This window comes from Orbicella faveolata, unplaced genomic scaffold, assembly GCF_042242905.1.
Source record: "Orbicella faveolata isolate gen_17 unplaced genomic scaffold, um_ofav_v1 contig_14, whole genome shotgun sequence".
In the NCBI taxonomy this organism is placed as follows: Eukaryota; Metazoa; Cnidaria; class Anthozoa; order Scleractinia; family Merulinidae; genus Orbicella; species Orbicella faveolata.
Window position 1 is genome coordinate 12,220,001 of NW_028301541.1, and position 12,994 is coordinate 12,232,994.

A 12,994-nucleotide genomic window follows, 5' to 3' on the forward strand; every position below is an offset into this window, starting at 1 on the left:
TAGTCAATTTATTTTCTTGCAGAAAGCAATGGAGAGGATACCACATTACATGACCAAGGCTTTTAAAAACAGGGCAGCCTTCAAAGCCATTTACCTCCAAAAATAATTATGGTTACCCCTCAGTTTATTATTATTATTATTATTATTATTAGTATTATTATTATTATTATTATTATTATTAGTATTATTATTATCGTCCTCACGTAATGTTTGCTTAGAGTCCTTAGGGCCAAGACCAAACCATGGTCCTGGGGCACTAGGGGATAGCCAGTTTTTAGCTTGATAGCACCCTCCTCAAAATGTGCGCTGTACCTAGCAAGGTTATCTTTTGTAGTTCACTGATGCTTAATTGGCCGGGAATTCTTCCAAGATAAGTTTCTAGTCCCTTTTTGATAGCTCCAAGTGCTCCAATGATAACTGGTATCGTTTCCATTCTCATGCCCCACATTCGGCTTGTTTCGATTTCCAAGTCCTTATATTTGGATAGTTTTTCACTGACTTTCACGGATGTGTTTCTGTCTGATGGTACTGCCATGTCAATAAATTTACAGGTTTTCGTTTTGTGGTCTTTAATCACTATATCAGGTCTGTTGGCTGTTATTTTCCTGTCTGTGTGTATTGGCATGTCCCATAATATCGTGACATCCTCGTTTTCGGTAACCGTTTGCGGCTCATGGTCATACCACTTTTCTGATGTCTTTATATTATAGTTGTGACAGACTTTCCAATGTATATACGCGGCTGCTTTATCGTGTCTGTGGGTATATTCTGTTTTCGCAAGTTCAGGACACCCAGACACGATATGGTCAATTGTTTCGTCGTATTTGTTACACATCCTGCATAGGGGGCTAGTACCGTCTTTGATAATGCTGGCGTGGTATGATCTGGTAGCTAGGCTTTGGTCTTGGGCTGCGATTATGAATCCTTCCGTTTCTGCCTTCAGTCCACTGCTTTTGAGCCACTGGTTGGTTTTGTGGTGGTCAACATCTGCCTCCTTTATTCTCTTTGGGTATCTTCCATGTAGGGCTTTGTTCTCCCACTGCTTTGTTAATTTTTCTCGGGTCTTATTTCGTGCCATTTGTTTGGTTCTCTTTGCATATTTGGTGGTTGTTTCTTCTGCTTGTTTATCTGGTATTGTTAGGTCTAGTTCTTGTTTGAATTGTTCTGCTTACCTTTGTATAGAGTACAATTTCTTTCTGCCATCATGTTCTTGCACTAGTTCGATTAGGGCATCATCAGTGTTCTTTAGGTATGTATCGAGCCCTATCGTGGTTGTTTTGTAGGAGGCTTCTAATTGGATAAGACCCCTACCACCAGCATTTCTTGGGAGGTAGAGTCTGTCTACATCTGCTTTTGTGTGATGCATTTTTGATAGGGTGAGTAGTTTTCTTGTTTTTGTGTCTAACCTCTTGATTTCACTCATCTTCCAGTCAATTATGTTAAAACTGTAGGTCACCACTGGGATAGCTAAGGTGTTGATTGCCTCAAATCTATTGGCAGCATTGAGCTCCGTTTTTAGGACCATCCTCACTCTGCGGTAGTATTCCTTCCTCACTCTTTCTTTCATCTTGGCATGCTGTGTACCATCACCTTCATCCACGCCAAGGTATTTATATGTGTTCTCTTGGTCTAGTTCCTTGATACAGGTGTCAATGTCAAGTTGTAAATCAGAAGTTTCTGTCAGCTTTCCTCTTTTGAATGTGGCTTTAGCGCATTTGTCCAGCCCGAATTCCATCTTGATATCATTGCTGAATGTCTTTACAATATTGAGTAGGCTGGTTTGCTGGCTGTCACTTTTTGCATATGTTTTTAGGTCGTCCATATAAAAGAGGTGGCTGATTGTTCTACCCTGGGCTTCATATCCATAAGCGGTTGCCTTTAGTAATGAGCTCAGTGGAGCAAGGGCAAGACAGAACAGGAGTGGAGAGAGAGAGTCTCCTTGAAAGATTCCACTTTTGATATTGATAGGCCTTGATGTTATTGACCCTTCAGCGTGGTTGAGGTGTAACGTTGTCTTCCAACATTTCATGCTTTCTGCGATAAAGTTGACAGTCACAGGGCAGATCTTATAGATTTCCATGCACTTTATTATCCACGTGTGAGGTACACTATCAAATGCTTTCTTATAGTCTATCCAGGCTGTGGATAGGTTCTTTTTCTTGGTCTTACAGTCCTCCAGAATCATCTTGTTTATCAGGAGTTGGTCTTTGCATCCGTAGCTCCCTCTCTTACAGCCTTTCTGCTCTGATGGTAGGAGCTGGTGTTCATTCAAGAAAGTGTATGTTCGTTCTGCTATGATGGATGTCAGAATCTTATACATCGTAGGAAGGCAAGTAATCGGTCTATAGTTCTTTGGGTTTTTTGTTTCTTCTGTTTTTGGTAGTAGATATGTAATACCTTCAGTAAGCCATTCTGGTGTTTCTTCGGGGTGTTCAATAACCTTTGTGTAAGCTTTTGCTAGGTCTTCATGTAAGCTGACAAGATGTTTAAGCCAGAAATTAGAAACTTTATCCTTTCCAGGTGATTTCCAGTTGCTGCTTTTGTTGATAGCACAGGTGGTCTCTTCGACATTTATTGCTCTCCATGATTGGGCCTTAAGGTCTTTGTGCAGGTCTTCTTGCCCTTTTATCCATGCAGAGTCTTTGTTATGTGATTTTTCTTTCTCCCAGATGTTACTCCAGAAATCCAAAACTTCCTCCGGCTGCGGTGGTTCATCCACACCAATCTTTTTCTTTCCCAGTTCACAGTAGAACTTTTTGCCGTCCTCTTTGAAGATCTTATTTTGCCGGAAATGTTTGTTTCTTTTTTCAAATCTCTTTATCCTTTGCGCCTTAGCTTATATTTGTTGTTTCAATTTTTCTTTGATAATTGGCACATCCCCAGGTTTTTTGATGTCGTAGCGTTTCTCAATCTCTTTCCTTTTTCTCTCCCTGATGTTTGAACCGTTCTGTATTTCCGTCAGAATCGAAAGGTCACTTCACTTTTTTTGGATCTCTTTCTTAATTTTTGCTTTCCAAGCAGGCTCTTCTGTTTTTTTGTGTATGCGACTGTGTTGTCTTGGTTTTAGGCCTATTTTCTCTGTTATTATCGAGGCAGTGGCGTATACAACTTGGTTTATGCCAGTTATAGTGAGTGGTCCATCGATGCCTTCTTTGATTTCTTTAATGGCTTTGTTGGCTGTGTCAATTGTATCACGGGCACGGCGATCTTTCTTTATCTTTGGCAGGAGTGGCCTCTCAGTCATTTCCTGGTATTTGACTGTTTCCCACTTTCTCAGTATATCATTTTTCATTGCTATCATACTCTCCTCTTGCTTCGTTTCTGTAGGTTTTTGTGTTCTTCCAGCACTTTCAGGTAATGTGGAAGTGTTTTCGTCCACATTTGCTTCAACCATCTCTTGTTTGCCAGTGTCTTCAATCCCAAGTATTGATCTGTTCAATTCCTCTGGAATGGAGGTGGTTTGCCTTACCTTTGCTCGTATGGTTTCAAGTTCCATTTCAGTGAGTCTTTTACTCTTGATAATGTCCCTGCGAACATTAGCGAGTTTGTTTGCATCAAGGTTTGGCCTTGCTGTGGGGTTTTGTAGCCGCCAGATGTTATATGCAGCCTTGGTGGTAGTAGTCTCAGAGGGGTTATTCGTAGCTTTGTAAAATGCTTCCATCATTTGTTTATACTCCTCTCTAGTCCATTTCTGTCTAGTTCCTTTCAAGGGATTTCCGGTGGATGTAGCTAGAGGGCCTCTGTGAGGGTTGTCCTCGTTGTGGATGTCCTCTAGTACTTCGTGAGCGGAGTTTGTTCCAGTAGCTGACTTTTCAATCCCAGCCTGGTTCCCCGCTGGGGGACGCGGCCCTTGTTGATCCGCGGGACAACCGATGTGGCATGAATTATTCCTAGTACGACTTTTCATATTTGTAGTGCTCGTAACCCAGAGCAGGGTGGCTGCGAGGTTGCTTAAAGTCTTGCCGCTTTTAACTTATGGTGCCAAGCTCAGTCCATGAGCCTAGGGCAGTCAAAAGTCTGCTGGATTACTTGATGGATAGAGTCCTCCTAAGTATGTGAGCAGTTCCAAGGAGGACGGTCTTCTGTAGCTCTGTTATTCTAATATTGCCTGGGATCTTGCTGATGTAGTTTTCTGTTCCCTTCTTGACAAGCCCGAAAGCTCCAATGATCACTGGGACAGTTGTTGTTTTCATTCCCACGTTTTCTCGATTTCAATCTCAAGATCTTTGTACTTTGTGAGTTTTTCCATTGTTTTCAAGGAGGTGTTCCTTTCTGTGGGGATGGACATATCGATAAGCAGACAGGTTCTTTCCTTCTTGTCTTTCACCACTATGTCTGGTCTGTTTGCTTTTATCTCTTTGTTGGTTTGGATTGGCATGTCCCAAAGTATAGTCGCTGTTTGGTTTTCTGTCACAGTGGCTGGTTCATGGTCATAGTGTTTATCTTGTACTTTGATGTTATAGTGTTTGCATATTGTCCAGTGGAGATATGCTGCAGCTTTATTGTGTCTTTGTATGTACTCTGTCTTGGCAAGTTCAGGGCATCCAGAGACAAGGTGGTCAATTGTTTCTTGAAATTGCCCACAGATTCTGCACATTGGGTCAGTGCCATCTTTCAGGATCTTGTTTCGGTAATAGTTGGTCTTAATGCATTGATCTTGAGCAGCAATAATGAAACCTTCTGATTCTGATTTGAGGCCAGGTGTACTCAGCCAATTGTGGGTTTTGTCTTGGTCTACATTCTTCTCTTTTGTTCTTTTTGGGTACTGACCATGCAAAGGCTTTTCTTCCCATTTGCTCTTGAGTTGTTCTAAAGCTTGGTGTTTGACTTTCAGCTTGACCCTTCGGGCATAGGTAGTGGCTGGCTCATTCTCTGCCACTTCAGCTTCTGGTAAACTGAGTTCTCGCTTGTATTTTGCGGCTTGATGGTGTATGGACATTGTTTTCTTGCCGTGGTCATGATCCCACACAATTTTGAGGAGGTAATCATCTTTGTTGTTGAGATATGTGTTTAGGCCAATTGTAGTTGTTTTGTAGGTAATTTCTAATTGTACAAGACCCCTTCCACCTGCCTTTCTAGGGATATACAGCCTGTCCACGTCAGCTTCTGGGTGGTGCATTTTTGCCATTGTCAAGAACATCCTTGTTTCTCTGTCTAACTTCATAAGTTCTTCCATTTTATCCCGGTTACCCCTCAGTTTATTATTATTATTATTATTATTATTATTATTATTATTATTATTATTATTATTATTATTATTATTATTATTAAAGATTCGCACAGCTATTGATGATATTGAAGCTGGTTTCGTCATTGGCTCTGGGCAACAACAAGTTGCCTAGGAAAGCCAAGAAACACCCCTTGTTTGCTTTTTCTCTTCTTTCTACATCTCCAGCACCTTTCTAAGAATTCTTGCTGACCCCAACAATGCACATCTCTGGATCAGTCCAACAGGAATGCCCACCTCAATGGCTCTCAGATTGTCATTCAATCTCAGTGGTATTGATCCCAATGCTCCCACTACCACTGGAATAACCTTTGTCCTCACACCCCACATTTTTTGAACTTCTCTTGCTAGATCTTGATACTTTTCAACATTTTCATCTTCCTTCTCTCTCACCCCATTATCCTCTGGAATTGCCACATCTATAATCTGACAGCTCTTGTCTCTCTTGTCAATGATCACCAAATCCGGTCTCTTAGCCCCTATTTCACGGTCTGTTCGCACACTGAAGTCCCATAGAAGTTTGTAATCCTCATTTTCAAGCACACTGTCTGGAACATGGTCATACCATGTCTCCTTTTGTATTCTTTTTGTGCCAGTTTCGAGCACGAACTTACAATATGACTAATGGTCTCGTTACTCTGCTGACAGATTCTACATTTCGGGTCATTCTGTGACTTGTCAACCATCGTTTTAATGTAGTTTGTTCGTATTGCTTGATCTTGTGCAGCAATGATAAGAGCTTCTGTTTCTCTCTTGAGCTTTCCTTCTTTTAACCAGGTCCGTGTTTCCTCACTTCTTTGTTCTTCACCCTCTCTTGCAAACTGTCCATATAACTGCTTTTCTTTCCAGTCTTGAATGTTTTCAGTTCTTCTCCTCGCTTTAAAGCTGTTTCTCTATTCTCATCCCCATCCCTCCTGATGGCTTTTAACAGTTCTTCCTCGCTTGTTTGGACATAACATTCTAGCGATATCTTTGCTTGATTGACACAATCCTCTACAGATATCAAACCTCTCCCTCCGTCCTTCCTTGGCACATAAAGTCGTGCCACGCAGTCCCGTGGATGGAACCCTCCATTCATGGTTAGCAGTTTTCTTGTTCTGCAGTCTAGGTCCCAAAGTTCTTGTTTCCTCCATTCAAGTATTCCTCCTGCATATCTAACAAGTGACACTGCCCAGGTGTTTATGGCTTGTATCAAGTTTCCACCATTCAACTTCGAGCGGGCAACTTTTTTAACGTGTCGTAAGTATTCTTTCCTGATTTTGTCCTTCATTTGGTCATGAAGCATGTCGCTGGCCTCAAGCACTCCTAGATACTTGTACCCTTCGCTTTCTTCCATTGCTCTTATTGTAGTGTCATCTGGTAGTGTTATGCCTTCTGTCTGTACCAGTTTGCCACGTTTTATGACCAAGACAGCACACTTCTCAATGCCAAATTTCATACCGATGTCATTGCTGAACATTCTCACTGATTGTATCAGTGAGTCCAGTTGGCACTCACTTCTGGCATAAAGCTTTAGATCATCCGTAAAGAGAAGGTGATTGACCTTTGTCTTGTTGGCATATGTGTATCCCGCTTTGCACTTTCTGAGAACTAGGGACAGCGGAATCATGGAGACCACAAAAAGGAGGGGGGATAGGGAATCACCCTGGAAGATGCCCCTTTTGATGGAGACACTTCCAAGACTTTCTCTGTTTGATGTAAGTTCCGTTTGCCAGCCATTCATGGAATTTTCCAGTAAGGTCTTAACATTTTGAGCTGCACCAAATAGTTCTAGACATTCAAGAATCCAGGAATGCGGTATCATATCGTAAGCCTTCTTATAATCAATCCAGCCCATTGCAAGATTCTTCTTTCTTGATTTGGCCTCTCGTAGGACCATTTTATCAATAAAGAGCTGGTCATTGGTTCCTTGGGAGCCTTTCCTCCAACCTTTCTGCTCATCCGGTAGTACGCTCTCAGTATCCAGGAATTCGTAGCGCTTGTCAGATATTATCCCCGTTAGCAACTTCCACATTACAGGTAAACAGGTTATGGGGCGGTAATTTCCTGCTACTGTGCCTTTCTCTGGGTCTTTCATTAGAAGGACAGTTCTTCCCTTGGTCATCCACCCAGGAACGTTCCCACAGTCTAAGCATACTTGAAGCTGGTTTGCGATATTGTGGTGTAGGCCTGTAAAGTTCTTCAACCAAAACCCCTACACCATGTCTGGTCCTTTTGCCTTCCAGTTCGGAACTTTCCTGAGAAACTGTGTCACCATGTCTATGGTGATGGACAACTCAGCTTGCTGTGGCAACTCCACTTCCTCTTTCAACTTCTTTAACCATTCTGCATCCTTATAATGTGTTGACTCTGTACTCCAAATGCTCTCCCAAAATTGCTTGGCTTCTTCTGAATCAGGTGTCATATCAGATGAGATTTTGTCTCCACTTAGTTCCATATAAAATTTTCTCTGGTCTGTCTCAAACAATCAGTTCTGATGGAATTGTTTGTTTCTGTTCTCGTATCTTCGTATCTTCACAGCCTTGGCAGTAATTCTTTGTTTGAGATCTTCAGACATGACATGTTTAAGGCCTATTTCAGCAATCTTGTACTTTCGCTCCAGCTCACGTTTGTGGTGTTCTTTTAACATTCTGCCTTGCAACAGTGCTGTCACTCTACTTAGATCCCGTCTCATTTCTTTGACTTGCGTTGTCAATCTTCGTTTCCACAAGGGCTCTTTTGGTTTTGTTCCTTTCTTATTCCTCACACCTAGTTCTTCTGTAACAACAACAGCTCCAATATAGATAAGGTCATTGGTGTTAGTTATTCCCTCTGGGGCCATTTTTTTCGGTGCTTGATTTACTTTCTTAACCTCTGCCTTTAACTTCTTTCTGTTGACCTTTCGCAGTGCTGGTAGCCGATCTCTTTCCTCCCCATTAACCACTCTCATGATCCTATTGTAAATCTCGTTTTCCTCATCTGTGAGTCCTTCTGTGTCCCTACTCATGCTTTGCTGACTTGCATGTACATCCGCCTCATTATACATGTTTCCCTTGCTTGCCGATTGAGTCTCATTGTCTGTTTCTGTCACCAATTCACTGGTCAGATGAGTAGATCCACTTCCTTCATCACAGACTGGTCCTCTACTATCCACTTCTCTCTTCAGTTCCTTGATCTCTATATCAGACAACCAACCATTTACTTTAATAGCTCTTGCTTGATCGGCTAATCTCTGTTCACTGATCTCAAACTCACCAATCTCCCTCCAGATGGCAGTCATTCGTTTTCTATATCCTCTGGTGCCAGGGTTGCTCTTGATGTAGCACTTCATCACAAGTTTGTTCATATCCTTGGACCATTTTGTTCTAGCAGTAGCTGGATAACGGCCTGGTGCTGGCTGCTGTCCCCCAGTCACCCTGCCAGGCGTCACACCCTCACTTGTAGCATGGGTCCCATTTACGCTGTTAACGTTTCCATCTTTATCATTCATCTCCATTAATTTGAAGAGCAACTATTTGACCCACTAGCTGGGGAGGTCGTATTTCAGAGTCCTCTTCTCCTAGGTGGGCTGTCGACCAAGACTACGGAGCCCCTCCTACCCCCTGTTGTGACCCTAACGTGGGTGGCTTAGGGGTTGTTGACACTTGCCAAAGGTGTAACCCCAGACTCTGGTGGGCGGGAGTGTCCATATTCCCGTAGTAGGCTAAGGTACCAACCTGTCCTACCCCAATGCCCATATTATTATTATTATTATTATTATTATTGTTTCTGACATGAGTTGGTAGTTGTCTAACTACAGCAAAAGATTTAGTTGTAAATGTCCCTAATTTGATGAGAGACACACAAAGTTAACCTGTTTGTTCATCTTACTCGAATCGTTTACTATACTGAATTGCGAACAATTAAAAATAATGCTCGCAAACTGGTTTCCTTCGCAGCCTGATATTGCTAATGGGAGATAGCCTTTTGCATGCATGGTACAATGCAATGTAGCTCTTTTGTGGGATCCATGTCTTGCTTTGTTCAGGTGCCATCATTTAGAATTCTCAGTACAATGTATTTTGGATTCCAACAGAATTGTCCTTGGTGAAATGGAAACAGTGGATTCTCTCAAAATGAGGATGGCTCTAAGACTGTTGATACCAGCAGTTAACTTTCATATTCTTCATAACAAAAAGGAGCTGAGGTTGGTATCTTTTCAAGTTATTAGATTTAGAGAGAATTTCATGCTGTGAACATTCTTTATTTCATATCTTCGCCCATGAAAAATGCTGTAGATGTAATATATCAAACACAAAAGACCGTATTTGACCACATTTCCAAACACAGAGAAGAGAGTTGAAAATACGGCGCGCAGCAGAGTATTTTTTAACGAACTTCAAAGTGTTTGGAAATGTTATGAAACACTGTCTTGAGTTTTTGATATAGCTTCTCAATCGAGACTGAAACTAAGCGGAAAACGGAGAAATAAAATCGTTAAAATCTATGCTAATTAAGATCAGATATCCAAACACCGCCACAATCATCCTTTCCTTTGTTTAAACTTAATGAATTATTAATGAGTTTGAGAGTGTATGTTCAACAAGCTTCCCATATAGCCTTATCACATGCTCAAAATACAACCAGTCAGCATCTAGAATACATGCAGATTCACCTAATCAGAGTGTGTAAGATTCATACGTTTGGTAGTTCTGCCTGTGTAGCATACACCTGTGTTAGTGTATCAAGTAATTCATTACAGTTTTGATTTTGTAGCACTTTTTTGTCATTTCACATGTAGCCTGGTCTTTTCCTCTCCAATGACAACATCATTTACTTGTACTAGAAAGAAAGAAGGCACAAAAAACCTTGTTTAACTGGGCACCCAAAATAATATATTGCCATAAACATTTGCAGATAAGCTTAGCTTCTTGGTTTCGTTGTAAGCTGAACCCATGTTTAGAAGGCCAAATTTTAGGGAGAAAATGTTTTTACAAAGAATTGAAAAGAACTACGTTGTATTCTGTAATAAGGGCAAACCTTGAATATTTAAAGTTAAGAATACTCCGTGCCCTTAAACGTATAACACATCTTACTGCGTTACGTTGTCACCTGTATGAAAATGTACTACGCTTGGTAACCGTGCATTTTATTTATTAGAGAAAATGAACACAAAGTGCCGGGTTATATTACATAGCAAAATGAAAACAGAAAGGAAAAGTTAACAAATTGACATCAGTTTTTCATGCGTCTGTCTTGTTGTTGATCATTGTCAATAACAGGAAAGACGCATGAAAAACTGTCGTCAATTTGTTTTTTACAATAAATTGTCAAATTGTTTGTGTGGACACCTACCTCATACCAATAGGCAAGCTTTTAAGGTGTCTCTTTCGTGCATCAACTTCTTGAAGAAATTGACCTTGTTGCAAGAGTTATTTTTAAAACATATAAATAAAGGAGTAAGTTGTTGTGATCGCTGTACCAGAAGGAATATTTTGATAGTACCACATATGAAAAGTTGATAATACTGCAACAGTGTTTTCCATGAAAAATGTACATCATGCAGGTTGAATTTAAGCACGGATCAAAAAGGGGCTTCTTCTAGAGTCAAGAAAATTATGGCTCCCAAAAAAAAACAATTAGTTATGAAAACCCTTATATAAACTATGCTTAGGCACAAGAAATTATACGTGTTATATATATGAAAAAGCTGGGAAAGAGAGGCAATACAGTCAAGATTAGTGTGAAGATGACAATTGTATAGTAACCATAAAACAAGTAGTCATTTGTTAATTAAGTTGATACATGTACGGTACTCTGCAACTAGAATACACAAACCAAATATTTTTCTGCTTTTAATAGTCTCAAATATTTATTAACGTCATTTTATCACAGGCCTGAAGATATAGTGGGAGATCTAAGGACACCCGAACAAGGAAACTGGCGGAATTTTGCTGTTATTCTTCATCTTACGTAATTCTCTAATCAGCAAAATTCTCCTTGATGTAAATGTATAGAATTCTGTCGATTCTTGTTTGTACGTGCAGGCTGGATGATTTCTCTACCCTGTTCTTCTGGCAGAAAGAGGAACGGGGATTGTTAAAATGCACTTCGACCGCAATATGGCATATAGTTTAGTCAAGACTTTATATGTATAGGTAATCACGTGATTTCGAGTGCAATTTGGAATAAACAAGCACCAGTAAATTTTTCAACGGCTAACAAAATTTTGTCGTAGTTTAAAAACTTTAAACGACTTCTTATTCCAAATTGCTTGAGCAAAATCATGCTTATTTAACCCATGGCTTTTCACACAGTTGTCAGAAGAACTTGGTTACAACAAGAATACTTTGTAAAACTGGGTCGCATTTCCGAAAGCTTTGTAACGTCAAGTTAATTAATGTATCAATTACAAAGTTCTGGAAGAAATCTAGTCGGCTCCTTCATACGTGTACTTGTAATCAAATTGGTAGAACATGAGTATAATGGCTTCTGCCGGTATGCTTGTAATCACACATGGCATGTAATCTGCTCACCTACATGATCAGTTAAGCTTTTGTATGATCTTCAGTATGTTTTCTCCTCTAGCCCAAGGCTATTGGGTTTGTTATCTGATAAGCAGCTGGGTATTATTTCAATAGACCATATTGATACACACATGGATAAGGGGGTTCTGGGGCCGGGGCAAGTTTTGCTTAACTTTTGAGTCTCGCTTCGCGGCTCGCCTCAAAAATAAACCCAAACTTGCTCGTTCACAGAACCCCCTTATCCACGTGTGTTTACTGCCTGCGTCTGTTTTCACACCCACTTTTGAACATTGTCAGAATTTTTGTATATGGAGGCCCAATCGACGTCAAGCTTTTTCAAGACATGGCTGTTTATATAAAACAAATCGAAAAGACATTGTCTGAATTGAAAGGGTTACTCAGTTTTTTCGAATCGGTCGAGAGGAGGAATATCTGGAGGCGTGAACGCTGGGGTGAGGTTCTTCGCACTTAAACGATCGAAACGCCGCTCATATTTCATAAGAGGAGTGACCGCGAAAAAAAACATAATTGAAGGTTTGCAAGTATATTGTATTGAGATGGCAGATATTATCAACCAGTCAGCTGAAAACATGAACAATCTTTCAGATGGGGAAGTGGGACTGTTAAAAAATCCTTTTGATTATAATAAGGAGTATACAAAAGAACTGTGTGAGGTTTTTTAAAGGAAATTTTTCGGCAACGCCCGAAGAACAAAAACCTGAAATTGTGAAAAACATGTTAAATCGTTTGATTAATTCACCTTTGAAAGATGTAGAGAAAAATCATTTACCCTTGGAAGGTCTTACTGATCAGGAATTTAACGTGAAAATAGGTAACATTTTGTGTGATTTAATTGTGCAGTATTTCGTAAACATGTGCGGTGAAACTTTTTACCTTTTTTGGAGCGTGAGACTGGAAAAAAGGTCCATTGTTTTTCAAGAATTATTTAAAGGTTTGTATTCATGTTGAATAAAGATGGCGCTTGCAAACAACGTACCCACGGAAGAGGATTTTCAAGAGATCGAACAACATCTACCCAACGTTACAACAAATCAACAAGTCGAACTTGAACCTGAACCGCAGCAAGAAAAAGAGACAAATTATTGCTGCGACGCCTGTGGCAAGAGATTTACTCAATTGAATTCGCTTAAAAGGCACAGAAAATATAGTTGTAAAAATTTGGAAACAGAAAGGCTTCCTAAAGAAAGCTGCCCAGTATGTGGTAAAATGTTGCGTAAAACGACGGTTTACAAGCATAAAAAAATGGCTGTCCGAAAAAAAG

At 40.4% G+C, this 12,994-nt stretch overlaps 2 protein-coding genes across 2 annotated transcripts in view; one reads left to right on the forward strand and one right to left on the reverse strand.

Annotated features, from left to right (window-relative positions):
* Positions 1-11,400, forward strand: part of LOC110055157 (uncharacterized) — a 35,339-nt gene extending 23,939 nt beyond the window's left edge. Inside the window, exons 5-6 of the mRNA XM_020761529.2 lie at positions 9,282-9,392; positions 11,081-11,400. Of these exons, the coding sequence (XP_020617188.2) occupies positions 9,282-9,392; positions 11,081-11,162 (193 nt within the window). The 3' untranslated portion in view covers positions 11,163-11,400. The remainder of the gene's footprint in view (positions 1-9,281; positions 9,393-11,080) is intronic.
* On the reverse strand, positions 210-1,085 carry LOC149114033 (uncharacterized). Its single transcript, XM_089286662.1, has one exon. It carries the CDS (start codon positions 1,076-1,078, stop codon positions 275-277), a length of 804 nt encoding a protein of 267 aa, XP_089142788.1. The 5' UTR covers positions 1,079-1,085; the 3' UTR covers positions 210-274.
* Positions 11,401-12,994: the final 1,594 nt, after the last annotated feature.